This window comes from Taudactylus pleione, unplaced genomic scaffold (assembly GCF_031769625.1).
Source record: "Taudactylus pleione unplaced genomic scaffold, aTauple2 ptg000004l, whole genome shotgun sequence".
NCBI classification, from domain to species: domain Eukaryota; kingdom Metazoa; phylum Chordata; class Amphibia; order Anura; family Myobatrachidae; genus Taudactylus; species Taudactylus pleione.
The window spans coordinates 7,545,040-7,568,711 of NW_028284407.1; the positions used below are offsets into that span (position 1 = coordinate 7,545,040).

General features: G+C 42.3%; 1 protein-coding gene across 2 annotated transcripts in view; it reads right to left on the bottom strand.

The window, feature by feature from the left end:
- The window catches only part of CHN1 (chimerin 1), a 108,494-nt gene that overhangs the window by 1,149 nt on the left and 83,673 nt on the right, over positions 1 to 23,672 (bottom strand). For both annotated transcript variants that reach the window (XM_088473328.1, XM_088473336.1), the window contains 6 exons: positions 18,107 to 18,184; positions 13,196 to 13,280; positions 5,266 to 5,439; positions 4,222 to 4,299; positions 3,119 to 3,256; positions 1,882 to 1,987 (listed from right to left, as the gene is read on the bottom strand). In XM_088473328.1, the coding sequence (XP_088329454.1) occupies positions 1,882 to 1,987; positions 3,119 to 3,256; positions 4,222 to 4,299; positions 5,266 to 5,439; positions 13,196 to 13,280; positions 18,107 to 18,184 (659 nt within the window). The remainder of the gene's footprint in view (positions 1 to 1,881; positions 1,988 to 3,118; positions 3,257 to 4,221; positions 4,300 to 5,265; positions 5,440 to 13,195; positions 13,281 to 18,106; positions 18,185 to 23,672) is intronic.

Here is a 23,672-nt window from a genome sequence, read left to right on the forward strand (position 1 = left end):
CATCTCATTATGCTTGCTGTGAATCTAAATTAAGGGTTATCTGTAGGACATTGCTGGCCAACGAGAAAATGCTAATTTAATCCATTTATCCCCCAAAAGCAGTGTGTATTTTTCAGTTTTAGTCGATCACAAACGGTGACATTACTCAACGGGAAAGAGCTGCTATATGTTGCTAGGACACAGACTCGTTTATGTCAAACTGATGCCCAAAGGACTGAGAAGCTGAGGATCTATCAACAATACAGGCTGAGGTCATCTTGTCTGATGGGCTAGTGAAAATCAGCCTTGTCAGACTGAAGTTAGCGAGCTAGTAGCACTGAGATCTATATATTTAGTTCAGTAGAAGCTATGGAGTCAAAAGGTCAAGGATTATATGCTGGACATATTAGCGTGGCCAGCTATTCTAATGGAGATTGTTAGAATAAGTACATTATCGAAGTTGTAGTCCAGTAATAGATGGCTTGGTCAGAGGTTAGGTAATGCAGCAATTGGACCAGTATCCAGTGGACTCAAAAATGACCCTAATATAATCAAATCAAAATGAATTGGATCATTATTGGACATGTTCTAAATCTGGGTGTAAATTGACCACAAGATGGGTTAGGTACGATATCACGGCGGTGGCCGTAAGTATTCTAACCCTAACCGCCCCCTTCGGCAGCCTAACCATAACCGTACTGTTCAGCAACCAAACCCTAACCGTACCCTTTGGCAGCCTAACCCTAACTGTACCCTTCGGCGACCTAACCGCCCCCATCGGCAGCCTAACCCTAACTGTCCCTAACTGCATCCTAACCCTCCCCCTAGTGCCTGTCCCTAAACTTAACCCTAATACTCACCTTTGGGATTCGTCTGTATTTTGACCGTCAGGATTCTGTTGCCAGTATTGTGTTTGTCGGGATTGTCACCGCTGAGATCCCGACTACATCCCCGCTATATATATATATGTTATTGGTTTCCACTATTTGCACCTGACCTGAAAAACTAGCTTTAGGCGTTCATAAATGACCTCTGAGGCTGGACAGCCTATGTATATTTTTTAAACTGACTTTTTTTTTTATACTGAATTCACAAAGAAAGGAAAGTGTATACAGTATGTTATAATGTTTCTATATTATGACAATTTATAATTGTCAGACTACATAGAACATGTGAATTTTATCATTAGTTAGTAAGTAGTGATGTAATAATTACAGCCAGCTCAACATGAATTAAGGTTATATGCACATGCAGTAAATTTGCGTTGCGTTGCAACCAGCAATTACCGGATAGCCAATAATATGAGATCAATAACGTATAACAAAGGGAAACACACAGGAATGCATCTATAAACAAAATGTATAAGACTATACATCATTTATCCAAGTATAAGCACTGAATGTTCAGATAATAGTTTTACAATTTATTTTTTTATTTTTTTTGTGCTTGATGTAAATAAAAAAGTTTCTATGTGCTAATCATCAAAAGTGCAGCAAACTTCCTATTTTACTTTATTTTTGTGACTTTAAAGCATCGACGGAAATGGAATGAATATAAAAGACACTTTTAGTTTGTTAACATGGTAAAAAAAATGCAAGGTTTGCTTTGGCTCAATAATCACACGAGCTAAGTCCGTTATCTTGTGCGCAGCACCTAGTCTATAATGGCTCTGTTTGGAATGATAAAGAGAAAGGATTACTGTGAATGTATCATGTAGTACAGCATGACCAATTAGCTGCTAATGCTGCCAGAGCCTTGGGAACCTGGCGAACTGGAAAACGGTTTCACAGCCAGTGGGCATGGAATAATTTCCTGCTCTCAAGTGTAGGACTGGGAATAGCTCAAAATCTGCTATTACTTTACAATAAGTCCAAGAAACGTGACAGCGTTGGATGTTTTTACCTTTTCAGATGGGCCATGAGATACCGTAGCGTCTCGCAGTGTGCAGGAGGTAGGAGCTTCAATGCTTCATGAAGAGCTTCCAGCTGTGCATCGGGGTCCACAGCCTCTGGAGGAAACACGTACAATAAGAGACACTTAATCCGCATGATCATAAAGCAGTCCATTTAGAAAACAGATCATAGGGGACCGTATTTGATTAGATATGTATCTGGCATTTTTGAAAAAGAAGCACCATGACAGCCATGTAGTGATCAGCCAGCAGCAGTAGAAGCAGCAGAGCTGCTGTGTCCTAAGTTGCTGGAGACTGTAAAGGGGGATCACAGATAGATCCTTGGTTTTGGAAACAAAACAACTTCACAGTATGACGACTCCTTTTGTTCTGCATGTTGAATGCTTTCTTGCTTAATATAATGTGTAAGGAAGTCATTTTGCAGATATATACTAATACAACAGACATACTTGTGGTCCTTTAATACTTTGGGGAAGGGGGCCTATTGGTCTAGATTCCACAAGAGTGCACCTTGGTAGTTGTGAGTAGACAATATAGTATTTTACAAAGTGCACAAGGAAGGGGGACTCTAGTATTGGAGAGAAAACTACTACAAGCATATTAACCTGTAAGGATCCAGGTTACTTGATAAGATAAAGCTGGAGTTCTTAATCTTTTTTTTTGTCTAATGCTGGGTACAAACTTGCCGATATATCGGACGCTCATATGTACAGACGATATATCGTGTGTGCGTTGGCCAGTGTGTACAGACGATATGTCTGTGAACGATGTTCACAGACATATCGCGTCGGCTGTGCAGCACAGCCAATAGCAGATATATCTATCCATCGTGCTGTGTGTACGGGCGGTCAGTTGACCGCCGGTACACTTGCTGAACAGGCTGCCGGGGAGGCGACACGATGCGACCCCCGGCCAGCGGAACCCACGCCCAGATAACATCTGATGGTTGTTCAGTGTGCATGAACAACCATTATCTGCAGATATATCTTTCAGGTGAGTACCCAGCTTAAAACCAATAGGGGATGTTAATCTGCTGTACAGCTATAATTAATTTCCTTTATTTATTATCTGTTTATATTTTGTAACTAGTGCACGATTGGCTAGCAAAGAAAGGAGTATTGGGCCTGCCCCTAAATGGCTTGGAGATCTATATTTTGTGTAATAACACAAATTAAGAACCCATGGATTAGAGAATAGGACACTATATTATATATATTATGTACTTACTTGCAGAGTCGAGGAACTTGGGGTAAGCGTCATATGTGATAAGCGGGATTGGTAATTCCCTGAAGTACAATTTCAGTGCACCAGTTATAATGTTAATATCTTCATACACGTTTACAGATATATCGGCTTTCTCTCCATCTGAAAGCAGAAGACAAGGGTTAATATGGCATGTTCCATGAATTATTACATTAAATCAGATTCCAGGCTACTAACTTGACTCTAGAAATAGAATATATATATTCAGAGCAGCGATATGACCAAAAAAAATGGAATGAAAAACAAAAAGGAGGCACTTTTGGGATGGGTAAGCATACTACAATAGTGAGGTACACATGGGCAAATACATAGTGACAATAGATAGAATTACATGTGTAAATATAGAGCTGTAAAAAGAACTGTGTGAAACGTAGGGCCTGCGCCTCTGGCCCAAATGAATTGGCCACGATGACCTCTCAATTGGAGACCGAGGAGGAAAAAGCTAAAATGACAAATGCTGATCTCTGAGGTCTGTTTTTTTTAATGCAAGATATATAATAGGCAATTGGATTTGGTGCACACTTTACTACCAAAAGGTCTTTCCATAACCAAAATTAGGGGTATATTTACTAAACTGCGAGTTTTCAGAAGTTGAGATGTTGCCCATAGCAACCAATCAGATTCTAGCTTTCATATTCTAGATAGGTGCTAGATAAATGATAAGTAAAATCTGATTGGTTGCTATGGGCAACATCTCCACTTCTAAAAACCTGCACTTTAGTAAATATACCCCTTAGTGCAGAGGTTCCCAAGCGCCGTCCACAAGATACCCCAACAGTTAAGGTTTTAGAGATATCCATAGTTGAGCACAGATGGGTAAATCAAATTGACTGATTTAAGTCACCTGTGCTCACCATGGATCTCTCTAAAACCTGAACGGTTGGGGATCCTTGAGGACTGCGTTTGGGAACCCCTGCCTTAGTGTGTAAAGGGCTTTGATCAGATATCCAGCCATGCCTGCTTTGCAGAGAGATTAAATACTATATAGTACTTTTTGTCTTAGCTTAAAATATCCACAGTTATAGGTTTTCAAATGCAAATAGAGGCGATTTAATTTCTTACTCTACCTCTGTCAAAGGCCATTTTGGCATCTTCAATGAGATCAGTAAAACCTGATATTCTGTACAATCCTTCTGAATTCAAACCTAGAAAGAAATACAGAAATATGTGTAAATCAGACTTTTAAAAGACATTTATAAAATGTTGCAAGAATCAAATAACCAATCCGTTACCGTCAGTGACGGCTCCAGAGGTGAGGCTGCAGCAGAGGTCAAAATTCAAATATGGGAGCCGCACCAACTGCCAGTGCAAACGCTGCCAAACATGCCGAATGGGACTTACTGGCAGTTGGTGTGGTTCCCCTATTTGAATTTTGGACTGTGCTGCAGCCCCACCTCTGGAGCCGCCACTGGTTACCGTCCACTTGTGCAAATAGCGGAATCTTTAATATACCCAGGTGCCAGCCAAAGCATAATTTTACATATCCGCATTCTCCAGGTCCACTTGCAGAATGTAAAAGAAAATAAATGCTGAGGGCACTTTCAGGGATATCTCAAGACTGCGTTAGGTCATGAACAGCCAAAACATTCAATAAGTCACTAGAGGGGCGCCTGCTCGTCCCGAACCCTAGCGCCAATGTGCACTCAGATTTCCTGCATTATCGGAGACTGCACACGGTCTGGAAACACAGTAACTGTCACTGACACTCCCATAACAGGCCCACAAGACATTTTTTTTTCTGTGTTCACTTCTAGCCACCTCTCGGGAACGCCCATGAAGTTGCCCCCCAATTTCTTATACCATCGCTTCCGATAGCATCCTTGTGCATATACTCTGTCTCATTGGACTTTTCCTGTATGCGCATTTGCAAATAATCACTCAAACAAGTGACCATTGCGTGTAGATTGCGTGCACCTCTGTATCAGGGTGACATAGGAACAAATAGAACATTTCCCTCCAGAGATTAGGAAATCAGCTGTAGCATTAGAGGTAATCAGGCTCCAGGAGTCCGGCTGCTACTTCGCATGAGAATGGGAGATATCATCACATGATTTTCTAGGAAGGAATAGGTTCTTTCCATATAACTACAAACAACAAGACAAAGGCCTTACCTCTGGACTCGATTTCCCGTATGCACATGTCCACCACCATTGGCCTCTTTGAATTGTGGGCTTTCACTAAAGTGGTGAGGTCACAGCTGTAAACTTTCTTGACATGTTTTAAGTCTGGCTTGCAGTCATTGGGAACCATCTTGGAACACTGTTTGTGAACGTTCAAACCGCAATCTGGAAAATAAATGCACAGATCTTGTAGGAGTCGTCAAACGCAGCATAATCATAGCAGCAAAGAGAAGCCATGACATTTACAGGAATAAATATTCTATAGCTACTACTCAGTGCAACATGTGACAAGTATTTCACCCATACATCCATTGTGTGCGTCATAGCATCTGTTACCACCCTGACCTGCCAGTACGAGCACTACTAGGTTAGCAGTAGATCTAGAATTTTTTTTTATCAGGCACCGGATTTCCCATTGAGTAAGAATTGAGACCACTGTAAGGAAAAGCTACAATCAACGTGTAAATAAAGGCATGTAAGACCAGAAGTTTAATTGTAGGTAACGGGAATTGGTTGCTATATATAATTTACTGCTTTTAACATTCAAAAAGGAGCAATAGGAGGCGTTTTGTACCGGGAAAACATAATAGCAAGGGATTGTATTTGCATTCAGCTCTAAAAATAGGCGACATAGTTGACACCTGCTAAATTATAAAAGACTGCTCTTTACAGTTGATTCAATTAATAGAGGCCTAGGTCATGAGCTGGGTTTTCCAATGGTCTGTCCTACTTAATGGGAAAGTAGCAACATGCACAGAGTTGCCAGTAAAATATGCGCGTCGGCCAGTTACAAAGTGGCTGTCACCAGGCTGAAAACTGTAATTATATATTGTCATCTTTCAAACACTTCTTTAGCACAAGGCAAAACTAGATATGGGTTTAACAAACATGCAACATTTTCCATGACCGAAGTGATGGGAGGACATCTGCTTTGCTATCTGGGTCACTTAGAGGTGTCGAGAGGACGTGTTTGGGGATTTAGTTGGGGCACTGACACAAAAGCCATTCAACTGCATAAAACAATTTAACACAACAATCAGATGTCACGTTTAAGCTTCGGTACTATCAGGCAATCTAGCTTTTATAACTGATAAAAACAGGACCATGAGGTCTACTAGCACTTCAGCAACTTTATTGGAGATTAGAACAGCAGCCACACAATAATGAATAGAAAAAAAAATGAATCCCTTTGAGATCATATACTTCATTCTCCTGTGAAATCCTGGCTTGAACCTGTCGAAGTTTTATCTGGTCGAAAATTATTGATCTTTTTGATTTAATGAATACAATAAGCATCATGGATCATTCCCATTTATAGAATGCCACAATGTTTTCATACATCACAAAAATAGCCGCTCTTTAAGCCTAGGTAGTGTATACTGTCTGTAGGCCTGTTTTGTTACAGATTGCAACTGCGTTTGCAATAGCGATTACGCACGCAGTCTCACTGCGATAGTATGCTAATCCACTGCGATCGCTATGCCGTCACAGCACAACATAAGGACGCCCACTTTACCTTACACACATTCGGAAATCCTTAGCAAGACCATCGGTAACATTGAGTGCCATCGCAGCCTCACGCACACTTGCACAAGCTCTGACCTTACTCAGGAATTGCTAACCTCGCCGCACGCTATGAGTACACAAGCTGCGTACAGCATCGCAGTGGATAATTTATGCACACCCATGCAATGGCGTTCAAATGCACTGGCACGCCTGCGTTTCGCCGACCCCCCCCCTCCCACCCCCCCGTCACCTCCCACAAACGGCACTGCCTGTCAATCACTCTGCGATGGGTTTGAAAAGTCACTGCGATCGCAGTGGCTGGGTCACGCTCTGCGATACATACGCAGAACGCAACAATCAGCCGATTGCGTGCGTAATAGCAGTTACAATCGGTAATGGGCCTAAATGCATAGTCCTTTATTGTACCTATTGCATAGTATTAATGGACATGCAAAATAGCGTAGATGCAGTCAGTGACAGCTAGGGGGCAGAACACACTTCCAGATAATGTAGAAAACCGGTTTACTAGGAAACAGTGCCCCATGTATATTGGTCATGGAGCCCCTCAGTATTGTCACTGATTCCCAGTAAATAAAATGCAATAACTGCAATGACTCTACGGGCTAGATTTACTAAGCGGCACTTTTTGACCCCTAAATTCATAATGGCAGACATTAAATGCAAAAGTGTTTAAAATCGCCGGCTTCCAAGTAAATCTAGCCGTATGCGTGTGCTTTACGTCATTGGTGCATTTATAACTGAAGTATGTTCTGTACATTAACACAGCTGTAATTGTTTTAAATATACGCCCATGAGCCAAATAAGGTTTTAACACAAAAGAGTTTACTGATGTTCGTAATGTAGTTGTAGCCACAAACCAACATAATACAAAGCTTATAATGTTAGAGTTTGCTCAGAGTCTACTTTTATATTTACACTATTTTTATGATGGATGAATCCTGCTTATATTTTGCTTCTCCAAAAGAAACAGATTATGTAACATTTGATGCATTTATCACATAAAATGACCTAAAAAAGCAATGGACTAAGCGAATAAACCTATATGAGCACAATTCCATTACACATGAGTAAACTAGGGAATTATAATGCTTCCACCTCAGCAGACATCGTTGCTGAACCGTGGACTGCAGATGGCTATGCAACAAATGGGTCTATGGACTCCTAAGTCATATTCTGCTACTATTAGGCTCTAACTGCCGGGGCCGGTAGTGAGACAGATTTTCCGGGCATGCTTCATTAGTCACAGGTTAGCCGCCAATATGTCCTCCTATCCATAGTAACATCCCCTGAGGACTGAACATGTGCAGAGCTGCTCTATAGCACACAGCAATTGCATTTAACAGTAGTTGGAGAATAGCGGAAAGCCAAATTGTACATTTGCACAGTATTCAGGACATTCCTGCTGACCTCTACTGTAAATGAATACCTACAGAAAAAGACAAGATGGCAGCAAATCACTGAGTGCGTGTATGGGCCCAACAACCACTAATCATGATCTTTAAGAGACTGGACTCCACCAGACGCTGATCTGGACTGGTGAAACCTGTGTCAGCTGATGACCACAATCTGACAGTATAATTAATCAGTCCTGACCACATTAATTAAACCCAAGAGGATCTTGCCAATCAGGCTGAAAAAGCAGGACAGCTTAAGAAATAACATTTGAAATCTGAAAATAATTTGGCCATTTAAAAAATAAAATCCAGCTAGTTGTTACAGGAAAATTAATATAAATTGGTATGAAATACTTGCTTACTAATGCCGGGTACACACTTCGCTGACGGATAGGGCGTCCTGCCGGCCGACAAACCAACTCGTTATGTGTAGGTAGGTTTGCGTACACACTTGCCAACCGACCGATATGTCTGGCCACCGAAACCAGTAGGGACATCATATGACATATGAGTCCAGTCGGTCATCCGTGCAAACAGGCAGATGTGCATGATATATCTGAAAGATATATATTGCATCTGCTGTGCCACATGGCTGACACGATATATCTGTGAACGATGTCATTCACAGATATATCAGATGTACACACTCACTGGTCGATTGTCGGGACGATATATCGTTCATCGACTGTGTGAACGGTGTAGATAGCGTATACCCACCATAAGGGCATTTTCAAACTAGTGAGGCTCTTTCATATTAGTGAATGTCCAGTTTCGTAAGTACTCATGCCTATAATAGTCTTTCCATTACAAGTGGAAAAGTACAGCCCCTTTAATTCTCAGAGTTTATAAAGAGCATTTAAAGGTGACAAGCATTGGTATTGTGTGCTTGGTACAAACTTCTTTTGTCATTAAGAAAAAGAGAATACAAATTATGTATATGTAGATAGTGTACTGTAAAGGGGGAGCAAGTAGCACCCATGTGACATTACCTGAAGGTGCTCAATACATCAGGGTTCTTGATACTATTAGACATAAAACTGCACAATCCTGATCTCTGGCATACTATAATCTACATACACATATGCATTGTAACATAGTTGCACTTGAGCAATGATGCTACGAGATGAGGTCATAATACCGACCGCTGGGATTCCGGCGGTCAGAATGCAGACGCTGGAATCATGACACCTGTCAGAATCAATCCCAGTGCCGGCATCCCGAAGGTAAGTAGCAGGGTTAGGGGGAGGATTAGCGTTCGGCACTAGGGGGAGGGTTAGGCGCTAAGATGGGAGGGTTAGGTTTAGGGTGTGTGGAGGTTATGTTCAGGCACTGGGGAGGGGAGGGGGGGGGGGGGGGGGGGGCTGGGGGGTTGGGATTAGGCACCAGGAAGGAAGGGTTAGGGAGAGGGGGAGGATTAGGATACCGATTGGCAGGTGTCGGTATCCTAACCCTGTTGGGATACAGGCATCGGCATCCCATACCCAACCCGATGCCATCATCATCTCTAAAAGTGGCCATGCCTCCTAAATGTCCCCATTTTGCAGGTCTAAAAAGGGAGGTGCCCCAAAATGGTATTTAATTGGGAAACCGGCTGACGTAAGCCCGACAGCCGGCTTCCCGATTGCTTTATCCCGGTGAGGGATGCCGGGTACCGAGAGCGGACAGCTGTGGGGGGGAGGGTTAGGTTTAGGGCACCCGGGGGGGACTTAGGGTTAGGCACCCCCCGGAAGGGTTAGGCTAGGGGAAGGGGGGGTTAAGCACCCCCGGGGGAAGGTTAGGGTTAGGGACCCCCCCGGAGGACTTAAGTTTAGGCAGCGGGGAAGGGGGGGGGTTAGGTTTAGGCACTTAGAAGGGGGATTAGGGTTAGGCACAGGGGGGAGGTTAGGGTTAGGCACTCCTAAGGAGGGTTAGGGGGGTTAGGTTAGGTTAGCTTGTACTTACCTAGGGATGATCAGGATTTCCAGCGCTGTCGGGCTGCCGCTGCCGGGAGCTCTGCATCTGTCGGACTGATGCTGCTGGGAATCGAACTGCCGGCCATGCGTCAGCCGGTATTTCATACAGATTCCCCCAAAATTATGTAAATACATTACTAATCGATATCTCTCACTAAAAACATGTCCCTCTCCAGAGTTTAAGGGGTTTTTTTTCACCTTCCCCTTATCTCAAATAGAAAAGGCCACTGAAGTCCAGAGACAGAAACAGCTGGTGGTGCACGTTTTACCCCTACATACAACGTTACGGAACTCTTGTGGAGCTATATTAAAAAAAAACTATAGTCTGGAAGAGCTTTCTAACAAGACCTTCTCTAAGTGGAACATAAAAATCCTTGGCTGCATGTAATTCACTGCAGATCTGGCTGCAGGTCATTCACTGTAGGAGAGCAGCACCTTCCCCGTTACAATCACTACATTCTGTCTGTGTTTCTGGTTAGTAAACATATTTTCCCAGGCTGCTGATACCCAATGGTCATTGTGGGGCATTTGCTGTACTTTTATCTCTAAAGTAGGCTTACTGCTTTTTATTCGAACTAGAAAAGCATTCACTGTAATAGAGGATCTCTGAAGGTGGAGAACCTTAAGGGGTGAAATGTTTGGGTAGTACCCTAATGCAGTAGGTATCTCCTGCAGCCACGTCTGATGTACTATAGCTGGTCTTCTGCTTAGTAAAAGCGGTTACCTTTATACTTGGATCTGATTTTAAAAGGTCCTTTAATATATCATACATTCCTCTACACCTATCGTAAGGTAAAACTCCATTCTTACATTAGCAATGCTCACTACATTACACTCGCCCATGTATCTTACACTGGTTTTCATATATATATATATATATATATATATATATATACCACGATATTAACATTTTATCAATCTGTTCCTTCTCAGACGGACTCAGAACAAGCAAAGCGGATGCAGGATAATAGTAGATGTACTCTACCGCTGGAACTCAAACACAGATGGTGCACTGCAATGTCATAGATTATTGTGATTGTCCCTTGATCTGAAGTACATGGCGATACCACACATGGATGAGTTCTTTTGTTCTCACCGCAGCGTCACAGAACCCTGTCCATAATTCACCACTCAGGACTAACCCTATTACTACAGGCCATACAGGGCAGATACTTCAAAGTTACATTTCATTTGGAAACACTAATTGTGTTGTTTTATTGCCTGTGCAAGTGTTGGAGTTCTCTGTAACACAGTTCCTGTATGATGGATTAAAATATAATTTCTGAAAAATTGGGGGCAATTCAATTCAACGAGAATTGAATAGGGCCAGGAGAGAGCTCCCGGAGCTATTCAATTCAGTGCGCTGTTTGGGCGGGCTAAGGATTTTTTCTCTCACCACCCCTGGGGATGGGAGGAGAAATCCGACCAAAGTGCCGGGCGCGCAGCTGTTTTTCTGCTTAGCGCGGTGCTAACAGCCACGCGCCCGGCACTTTGGTCAGAGAATGCCGGTTAACATGCCTTAACACCCTTGTTAAGACGCGATAACCGGCATTCTCCGACCACACAGTGCACTGAATTGAATACCTCCGGGAGCTCGCTCTCGGCGCTATTCAATTCGCATTGAATTGAATCGCCCCCGTTGTGTCCTAACATTGCTTGTTTCTGCCTTAGGTTAGTAACAATTCTCCTGGCTGCGATCACATCATGCTTACATATAGTATTGCACTTGGGGCCCGATTCAGAGCCGCTCGCTCTGAATCAGGGCATGGGGTTTTTTTTGTTGCGGCCTCTTGGCCGCTTGCATAGCTGTGGGTTACCACCCATGATGATGGTCGCGATGGTCAAGACCATCGGGCTTGCGACGAGACCCTTGTGGTAGGGTCTCGTTGCCGCAAGCCCCAGTGGACATCCTGCACTATTAGAGCAGGAAGTCCACCTACTGACATCACTAGTGATGTCAGTAGGGCCGCCCACAAACGGCAGGCGTTCCTGCAGGAACGCCTCCATTTGCTCAGCCACCCCCCTTCCCCGCCTTCCAAACGGACATCAACATCGACAGCTGCCCCTTTTGGATGCGAGCGCCGGAGCGAGTGCTTTTTGCGCTCGCTCCGGGGCTCGTGCGTGCGCACTGGGCCACCATCGGCCCGCTTGCGAGCGCATAGTGCTTGCGAGCGGGTCTGAATCAGGCCCTTGGTCTTTAAAGTACAGAAGTAACTTAAAAAACAAAATGACTTCACAAAACGCTTGTGCTCCCCCACCGTCCTCCAAGACAACCTACTCACAGGTAGAATACGCTCACACTTTCTGTCTCACAAGCTCCATACTTACCTACTCTCCCGGTTATTGCAGGAGGCTCCCCAATTTTCGGGTAGCCCCCTGCACCCCTTGAAGAGCATCCGGCTCTTCCGCATCCCACCCACTTCCTAGTGAAGTGGCCAAATAATTGCTGGGAATTGCGTCTCCGCATAGAGGGGGCGGGGCCAAAATGACAGGACCCGGTTAATCTAGTCCCGCCCCCTCATGGCGGTCCAGTGATTTGCTGCAGTTTGCCTTTATGGGGACAGGGCCCAATGACATAAGAACACGGCAACACTCTCCGAAGTGTCCAGCTGTGTCTCTTCTCTGGGCATCTCCCGGGGAGGAGATATTAAAAGTCAGTAAGTATGACCAGCTCCCATGAATGACGGAGACTCAAATAAATCAGAGTAACCAAACAAACAGCAAGGTGAAGGTTTTGATCTCTCCAGATTGTGGGGGAAAGGTATCAAATTTTCTAAAGGGGAAAAGTGGAAGTGTTGCACATAGCAACCAATCAGATTATGATTAACATTGTATAGAATGTACTGGATAAATGATAGCTAGAAGCGGATTGGTTGCTAAGATACCTCTCCCCCTGTAAGCCTTAAGAGTCATGATAACAGAAACAAAGGTGTTGGTATCTCCCGTCAGCAAAGTCCAATGGGGTCCACTTGAGAATGGAGGCCCACAGGGAGAGAGAGGAACAATAGTTTTAATTTTCCCATTAATAATAGAAGGAGTCATACAAACCTGCACATTTCACTCCCTGAGCAATCAGCCCCCACATGAAGTTGGCACAATATTCACACCAGTGAGGACCCCTGAATGTGTGTACCTGCAAGATACAAAATACACCATTAGCACATGGGAACAATGAAAAAAACAAAATAAAAACCTCATGGAATCTTGTTATTTAAATATAAGCGAACTGTGATGAATGTGTTTTAATGTGATAGGGGACTGCACGAATAGCTGTGCAAAGAAGCTGTGACTGAGGACAATGTTTTTATTATCACATGTCTGAATAGTACATAACACAAATTCCCTGTGACTTCTCTATATATGTGAGATGGAACAATTGAACGTAAGTCACTGCTCTACCAAACACAGCCCAGCAGAAAATGTGATTATATATTATATATTTCCACTGCCTACAGCCTTGCACGTCAGCAATCAGCATATTTCCAATCTCCTTACTGCCAAACGGAAAGGGGTACATTTATATTCATTGCTTTACCGAATCCTCTGGCTGTCAAAACTGTAAAAATAGCATTAAAACAATGAACTCCGCTCAATGGCGCAGGAGAATCTTAAATATAAAAATGAAACGTCCAGGTAAATGAAGTGGGGCGTGATAAATGTCTAGATTAATACATGAGCATCCTTGCCACAACAACGTGGAAAAAAGACAAGTGGAAAAAGTCACCAGCGACACTGAACATGGAAGGGTTATATCGGCAGTGTTTTAGTACTGAAATAAAATGAATAAATAGTATAATAAGAAACTTGACATATATTTTCTTTAGTTTATGTGTGTTGTGACACAGGCAGGTAGCACCTATCGCACTAGCCTGAGCTAGAGGTATGTACAGTGCCCAGGAGTCAGACCCTTCCTGCATGCAACACAGGAACTCTGCTCCACACAGAGACAAAGCACATTTCACAAAACAAATTGTATGAGTTAAAAGAAGCTCTATACGATATGCATTTTTTTTTTTAATTAACTTCCCTCAATCCGGCAGGTTCTTATTACATTTCTTATTTAACAAATCTATTGGTTTAAAGAAAGAGCCAGCTGACTATGGGCTGAGATACTCCTTCTCCCTTCTCAGGCTTGGGCTCATTTAGTACATTACACCTAGACAGCTAACACAGCTCTCCTAGATACAGATGGAGGACAAGTCTTATGGTGCCCATTACATCTGAGATGGCATGCTCCAATCCCCGTTCTGCTGACGCCAGTAATTGGGGAAATTTAACATGTCTAACAATCTCAATTCCCTAATCTCAACCCAAAAATGGTCAGAATCTGAAAGTTGGGCATTTACATTTTGAATTTCCCCGATCCGCCGATGAATCGCCGGTCATCCATGGCCGGCGATCCGTGGATGTATGGCCCATAATAAGGGACCCATACATCTGCGAATAATCGCCCCACTTACCCGTTCTGCAGACGCCAGGGTGGGGAAATCGGATATATTCAACATGTTGGACAATCTAGATTCCCCCCCAATCCCGATCCAAAAATGGTCAGAATCACAAATTTCCTAAAGTTGAACTTTGATGGCTGCAATTTGCGGATTGGAAAGCAGATCGGGCCAGATAGTCAGAATGGGGAATCGAGGGTGTAGATAGAAACATAGAACTTGACGGCAGATAAGAACCACTTGGCCCATTTAGTCTGCCCCTTTTTTACCTTTTGGTAACCTCAACCCTATGTGATCCTCAGTTCTATGTAAGGATATTATTATGCCTATCCCAAACATGTTTAAATTGTTCTACTGTCTTAGCCTCTACCACCTCTGACGGGAGGCTATTCCACTTATCTACTACCCTTTATGTGAAGTCGTTTTTCCTCAAATTTCCTTTGAATCTACCTCCCTCCAGTCTCAGTGCATGGCCTTGTGTTTTAGTACTTCTCTTCTTTTGAAGAATGTCTCCCTCCTGCACCTTGTTAAAACCCATGATATATTTGAAAGTTTCTATCATGTCCCCCCTTTCCCTTCTATGCTCCAGACTATACATATTGAGATCTCTTACTCTTTCCTGGTAAGTTCTGTGATGTAGGCCATGAACCAATTTAGTTGCCCTTCTTTGTACAGTCTGTAATGTATTTATATCTTTCTGGAGATATGGCCTCCAGAACTGAATACAGTATTCTAGATGAGGCCGTACCAATGACCTATACAGTGGTATTATCACTTCTTTCTACCTGATACTCATTCCTCTCCCTATGCGACCAAGCATCTGACTTGCCTTTCTCACTGCTTTGTTACAATGCTTACCTGCCTTTAAATTACCTGAAATATGTATGGCTTGCATTAGGCAATAGGAAGATTTAGGGCCTGTCACTGCCGAAATACAACTAAGAAGGTGGGGCTAATGCATCGCTTAGCGACACGTACACTATGCTTTAGGGGTCGCAAACTGTTCCACTATCCCCACAGAAAGGTGTTCTGTCTATTAGCTCATGCAGAGTTGATTATCTCTCTGTAACCCCCACTCTATTAAAATCACTGCAACCATCTAAACAGGATATGCATCATGGCACGGAGATCAATAAATCTCAACTCTGTTCTATTTCTCCAGCAATATCCATGCTTTACTTTACATTTGGAACTCAACAAAAAGATGGCTGCCGTCTGGATGACCTTTGAACTCATCAGAATAACTAATAAAACAAATAAAGTAAAAAAAAATTTATGTACAATAAATGAGCAGAAAAAAGGATAAAATAATAAACATTTGGCAAAATGAAGTAAAAAAAAAAAAAAAAAAAAAGAATGGGGTGATTTACTCCAAGTACGGTAGTTATCCTAAAACCCTACATAACCATTGCTTGTTACCGTCATAAGAACATGCTTAAAAGCAGTTTATGACCACTGCGCCAACATGTGCCAGGCTCCAGCAGGAACTTAATGCTCTCTACAGTGGCAGCTGTTTCCTTTGGCATGACCCTAGCTCACACAATGTAGAGGTTTAGTGGCTGTTTAAGGAAAACGATGGACGGCTAAGACACCAATCTGTTATTTGGCACATAAACAAGTGCAATATGGCATTTATTATTAATATGCAGTGCAGTCCCAGAGTATCTCAAGGCAAAATTAGAATGTGTGGCCGTCATTGTAGTCGGGACAAGATATAATTTGCATGACACTGACGAGAGAATCTGCCAGTGTCAGTGCATTCAATAGACACTTGTAGGCTAGTGAGGACAGTTCATTAATCCTAGAGCAAAGCCAGACAAGTCCACCAGACCATCTGGCTGATCTGCATAGAAAACATATGTTTGTTTGGAAAGACTAAACTAGACCCAGATCCTAAAAAAAAAAAAAACACACACAAAACACACAACATAATTATCACAGAATATTAAATAAAATTAAGTTTGCTACAGATCTACTGAACAAAACAAAGCAGATTATTGACGAAACCCTAAAACAAGTTTCCAATAAAATCAATTATGGCTTTTGGTTACCCTTTGAAATTAAATGTTGTAAATCTTTTACTAGAGGCTACGGGGGACAGACAGAAGATAAAGATAGTAAACCTTAGTACACAGCTATAGTGTCCCCTACAAACCAGGCCTATATTCAACAAAGTGTGCTGGATTTTGTTTCATCATGACAATGTAGTTATTCTTTATTTGAAAGATATAGTAATAATGAAAGTATATATAAAATATGTTTGTTCACCAAAGTCCTTGTATCATCTATACATAACGATTAAAAACAAAAACCACAAAACACTGATTTAACTAATGATACAGTATTTTACAACACAATGTAGAGCAATAGAATTGTTGGCTGTAATTACAGTATTATTGTGCGTCTCTGATTAAATGGTTTTAGAGTGTTTTCGCAAAGCGTATAATAGTATTTAAGCAAGAGCATAGTAAGTATATATCTTTATACTGAAAATATTACACAGATGGGTCCATACCAGCAATTGTACAGGTAGTCGTCCCCGTGCAACTTACAATCAGTGATAAACCTAGTGTATGTGGGTAGGATTTCTCATGTAAGTTAGTATATAATGTATAAATTTCATATTACCTATCAGATATATAGATTATTGCAATGCTACTGCCTGCTATATTTCATTAGATAAACCGTACTAGCCAATAAAATCACAAATATACAGTAGAAAGAAAGCGGCCCCAGGCTAAGGAATTTACATGAAATTCTGCACTTTAAACACAAAAATGAAATGTGCAGGAAAGCTGTGATTACCTCCTCAGCCGTTAGATCATAGGGGCTATTTACTAAGCGGTGTTAGGAGACAGAGTGAAAAGTGATAAGGTACCAGCCAATCAGCTCCCAACTGTCATTTCACAGGTTGTGTTTGAAAAATGGCAGTTAGGAACGGATTGGCTGGCCCCTTATCACTTTTCACTCTGTCTCCTAACACTGCTTAGTAACTAGACCCCATTGTCTTATAAAAGATGCAGATTGCCCCTGATATACAAGGTAAAGTTGGGTACACACTATACGATTTATCGTACGCTATATCGTTCTGATGCACATTGGAAGGATATATATCGTACACATCGTGCAGTATGTATGCTCGATCATCGCCCCATCTGCTGTTCTGCACGGCATATGGGTCAATGCAATGACCGCCGTAGTGATGCTACAAGCAGCACGTAAGGACATATTGCTCTGTCGCTGTGTCGCACATCGTACAGTGTATAGTGTGTACCCAGCTTAAGACTGATCATTATCTATGCACCTTTTAGTAGACAACAATTTAAGAGAAACAATATCGCAACTTGACACAGGCCTTTTGGATCGTAGCCAGCAGTCCAGGTGACTATGTGGGAGATTTCTCTTATTACTTGTGTTAGAACATAAAATTTGTAGTGTATGTTGTGCACACTATGCATCAATATCATCAAATGACTACACAAACTATAATATATGTAGTGAAAAGGTGCCTTACCTTGAAATTGTGGACTTTTTCATATTTGGGAACCTGTTCATTTTCCTTTAGCGTTGCTCTCCTGACCAGTGAGGTTAGCTGTGAATAAGCAAAGAGTTTCAGAGGTTGCCATAGTGTTGCAGAAGTCTTTTGAGAGTTCAGTTTCATTCCCAGAGCAGTTGCCAAATACTCCTGCTGTTGGCTTTCATGCTTCCTGGGATACAGTGCAGGCTTAATGTGCTTTAGGTCACACTGTGAATCTCTTGATGGCATTTTAAAATGACGAGGGGAAATACAGAAACTGTATCTATTGCTTGTATGAACAAAGATGCAAATAAAAATAGATCACAAAAAATACAATACAGCAGTGTAATAACAAAAATAAATCATGGGAGGAGGGGCAGATATATCACAATGTTGGAACACGCATCCTTGTAGATGAGCATTGATGGACAGCAGAGGCCGACAAGTCATTCAGTTACGGTTTTAAAGGCTCTCTCTCGTGATCCCGAAACAGATGCTTAGTATGAAAAGAGGGATATGGGAATTGGGCATTTAGAAGATGCGTTGTTTCCATTTAAACACAATGTAAAGAGAGAAGAAAAAAAAAAAACCAGTAGAAAAAGCCACTAGGTCTGTGTGATTTTAAAAGTCCAGCCAGTGATTTAGAGTGCGGATCAGAAGGAAGCTCGGAGCGCAGAGATATCAGCTTAGTGAATGAGGAGGAGGAGGAGGGAGAGTGGGCTTAGCAGTCATCCACAATACGAGGCTATGTAACCAATGGAAGAGAGCAGTAGCCCTTATGTATTCATCAACTCAATCTCCTTCCCCCGTTTCCCCCCTACGCAAGAATTTGATGATTTAACCAGCACAGGGCTGCAGCAGTGCTCTAGAATGAAGCAGAAATATGGACTGCAGGAAGTGTCAGCCATGACAAGGTTAAACAAAAGAATAATATACATACAGAACAGGTCACAATGAAGATAATGAGCAATATGTGACTAATACTTTGTTGCATTGCATGTTTTTAGTTTGGACCCTGCTTGCTCTCGATCACTTTTGTTGAAAAGCATCAAAGAAAGGCTTAAGAAAATGATGCGATTCCGGTAAAAAGCAGACAGAGAATGATAGAGCGCGCCTATGGCTTTTACGGTTGCAAAAGAAAAACAATATTCAGTACATTACTGTATGACCCTCTACTAGCCTAAAAATAATGTTAGAATATCAATAATAGTGATAATGTTAGACCAAAACGGGTGTGGATTGAAAGATAGATAGTAAAAAGGTAGACAACGTCTAGATAGACACCAACGGGTAAATTTATTAATGCTGCCCATCCACTAGGCAATTAAACCTAGCGATTGAGCGATAACGACCGTCGTTATCGCTCAATCGCTTGGTAATCGCCCGCAAATCATGCAGTTTAATGTCTAATACGACCAGCGATGGGCGTGCACGCTGGTCGTATTGGACATCTATCATCGGGCAAACATGCTGGTCAACTCGACGATAACGTCAGGTTCAGCATGTTACCAGATGATTGATGAGCCTGCACTGAACGTCTGCTCGTTCAGTGTAGGCTTATCACAGACATGGAACGACAGCACGATTACAATGTCATAATCATGCTTTCGTTTCTATGTCGTGTAGTGGATGGGCAGCTTTAGATGGGAGTTCTATTAAGAAGTGATGTTGCCCATAGCAACCAATCAGATTTTTACTTCTCATTTATCTAGCACTTTCTAGAAGATAATACCTGGAATATGATTGGTTGCTATGGGCAACATCACTTCTTAATAGAACTCACATCTTAGTAAATTTACCCCCAGATGTTAGACAGTCAAAAGGTCGACAGGGACAAAAGGTCGACACATTGTGTTTTATTTTTTGTTTTCTAACTGTAATCTTCACCCTAACACTTACCCTAACTCTCCCCTTGGTGCCCAACCCTAACTGTCAGAGTAGGTGACTGACCAAAACTGTACCTTCTAGTGCCTAACCCTCCCCTTGGTGCCTAACCCTAACTGTTGGGGTAGGTGCCTGACCCGAACTGTCCCTTCTAGTGCTTAACCCTAACAGTATGGGTAAGTGCCTAACCCTAACCGTCGGGGTAAGTGCCTAACCCTAACCGTCAAGGTAAGTGTCTAACCCTAACTCTCTGGTAAGTGCCTAACCCTAACCGTCAAGGTAAGTGTCTAACCCTAACTCTCTGGTAAGTGCCTAACCCTAACCGTCAAGGTAAGTGTCTAACCCTAACTCTCTGGTAAGTGTCTAACCCTAACTCTCTGGTAAGTGCCTAACCCTCTAAAAAAAAAAGAAAAAGAAACGTGTCAACCTTTTTTTGTGTCGACTTTTTGACCATTTTGACTATTCATAACCGTCGACCTTTTGTCCCTGTTGACCTATTGACTGTCTAACATCTGGTGTCGATCTAGACATTTGTCTACCTTTTTACTGTCTATCTATAGACCGGATCCCGACCAAAACATACAATTAATTTATTTATTTATTACCAGCTATTTATATAGCACACACATATTCCGCAGCGCTTTACAGAGAATAGTTGCCCATTCACATCAGTCCCTGCCCCAGTGGAGCTTACAATCTATATTCCCTATCACATGCTCACATACATACACACTAGGGTTAATTTGTGTTGGGAGCCAATTAACCTACCAGTATATTTTTGGAGTGTGGGAGGAAACCGGAGTACCCAGAGGAAACCCACGCAAGCACAGGGAGAATATACAATCTCCGCACAGGTAGGGCCGTGGTGGGAATCAAACCCATGACCTCAGTGCTGTGAGGCAGTAATGCTAACCATTACACCGTCTGTGCTGCCCTACAATAACAGCACATAATATAAAAAAAAAAATTTAAAAAAAATTACAATAATATTATATATATATATATATATATATATATATATATATATAGAGGGTAGATGTACTAAGCCTTGGAGAGAGATAAAATGGAAAGAGACAGCCTATGGCTTTTACTGTTTAAAAAAAAAACAATGTTCAAGTGTAAATATAGCGTTAGAATATCAATAATAGTGATAAAGTCAGACCAAATCATACAGTAGCAGGACATAAAATATATATGGGGGAGATGTACTAAGCCTTTGATAGAGAGAGAAAGTGGGGAGATCTAACGTACCAACCAATCAACCTACCTGTCATTTTTCAAACATAGCTTGTAAAGTGACAGTTAGGAGCTGATTGGTTGGTACTTTATCTCTCTCCAAGCTTTGATAAATCTCCCCAATAATGTGCTATATTAATACTAATAGATAATACGAATAAGTACCATGTAGCAAAACAGAATGGTGTACGCACATAGCATGATTAAAAAATAAAGCCTGCTGGAGTGTCAGAATAGGCGTTTTATTACTTTATAAAAAAGAGCAAGTGGAAATGTGCAAGATCATTACTAGCAGAATACAATGATAAATATTAATGGGGCAGCTATTAGGGAATTGAAACATGAAAACGAAAAATGCAGCCAATATCTCCATTTATGGTGGTTCTATACAGTAGCTTCAACACAGCTGTAAGGAATGATCCCATTTATGAGTGAAGTCAATCTGAAAATACATGTACTGTAGTAGGGGGCAAATTTCCCCACTGTGATAGTTTAGAACCAGACTGCATCTGCTTTTTATGTAAAGATGTGCACCTTACTAGCATGTACTCGACAGCTGCAGCGTTTAGAATGAATGCAATTTACGCCTGCCATTTGGAGTGCAAACTCAGAAATATCCCTTAAAAGTTAATATAAATGGAGTGGTCCTTAAGTGGAATTAATTTACGACTAGATAGTTTTCCCCTGCACATTTTCCAGAGCATCCACCGATAACTAAAAATAGGTGCAATTTGATAGAACAGACATCTCCTCTCGATGAAGTGGGAGCACATCTTGAATGTATTGGTGGACAGAAGAGCATGTTTGCACACATAAAGCGCTGCAGGCCTGGGTTTGGGTTATCTCGGTATAAGCAAGGAAAAAAACAAAGCGGACAAATAGGCACAGTGGCTCGAGGGTAAGGGCTGTGGCCTCACGGCACACCCCCGGTTTAATCACTCTATGGGTATGTCCAGCACTCCCACAGATGCCGGGCTGCCCCCAACAGACTCCTACCGCACTGTCAGCTTCTTCTTAGTGTCCTGGGGCCGGGTGCTGCACAGTAACATCACAGTGCAGTGTCATTTTGTAGACACCCCCTCGATGGCTGATACCCGGTGCGATCCGCACCCCCCCTAGTGACGCCACTGATTACACATTCCCTTCAGTAACAGGCCTGTGCTATCCAGCATTGGATTCAGTCTTCTGGAGGACAAGGTGGCGGTCAAACGAACGTGCCTTCCGCTAGAGAGAACTGGCCCAATGCTGAATAATTCTGGGACATTCTTGGTTCCCGTGGGCATTGGGCATCAAGGTAAGAATAAAGTAATCTTTAGCCCGCTTAGCAATAATAAAGTAATCTGGAAAAGTAAATGGCGGTATTAATCTTTTATCATTAAAAACTGTCACCAGATTATTTTTTTTACTACTAGGGTGGCAACAGATTATTTTATTACCCACCAGCCACGGGTACCAGAAGGGGCCCAATGTTATTCAGCACTGGGCCAGTCATCTCTAGGTAGAACTGTACCAGACTACATAGCATGGTCCGATAACTGAAAGGGTATGGAGGGGCTATACATATATATTTTTTTATTTTCAGTATGCCAGGCCAGCTAGCTGTGATTGGAGCTCTCTCGCCAGGAATAACCATCTCTGTTTCTCAGGTATTTGTTTTGCCACATCAGGCGCTGAGTTTATTTTATTTTTTTTAATCAACGCTTATTACATCCAGGGTCTTGAATCCACCCCTCCCCTGTGAGCCCCAAGTCCTCCCGTAGGTGAATTAGCAGTGGCATCCCATTGGAAGCGCTTTCTGCTAATCACACTTCAGACAAGCAGTCCCAGGGGGAGGAGTTTTCTTCCCCTGAGACTGTCATTTGCAGAGAGCGCGCTTCCAATGGAAAGCCTCATCTGTTTTTATTATAGCCGGCTTTTCGGCTTCTAGGAGCTGCATCGGATGCAGCCTCTAGCCAATGCTGTTTTTTCTACGCAAGCGCATAGCTTGATTATGTGCGGTTTCTTTCCCCCTCAATCTTTTTTTGCCACATTGCGCAAAGGATAGGGGCCGGACCGTGGCAAAAACGAGGTGCTGCTGCAGCCTGAGAATATTGTTAGGTTCAAAATAATGTCAGACAAGGTTATAACCTTAAACACAGTACTTGCCTAAAAGTCAAACACTGCTAAATAAAATAGACGTCACACAGCCTCATCAATAACACCTCCATTGGCTAATGAGGTGAAAATTTCGCATAAAATAAAATTTTGTATGTGAAATATTATTTTCATATTATAGTGGTGCACTCTTACAAAGGGCCGGTGCAAGGTTTCTCAGCACCCTAGGCAAAACTTCAACCCCCCTCATACCCACTTCCCAGCTCCTCAGGCAAAAGTGACACGCAGCATTTTGGAAGTCCCATAGCCACTGCCTGCATTAAGTACAAGGGTGTCAATCTCCGAGGTA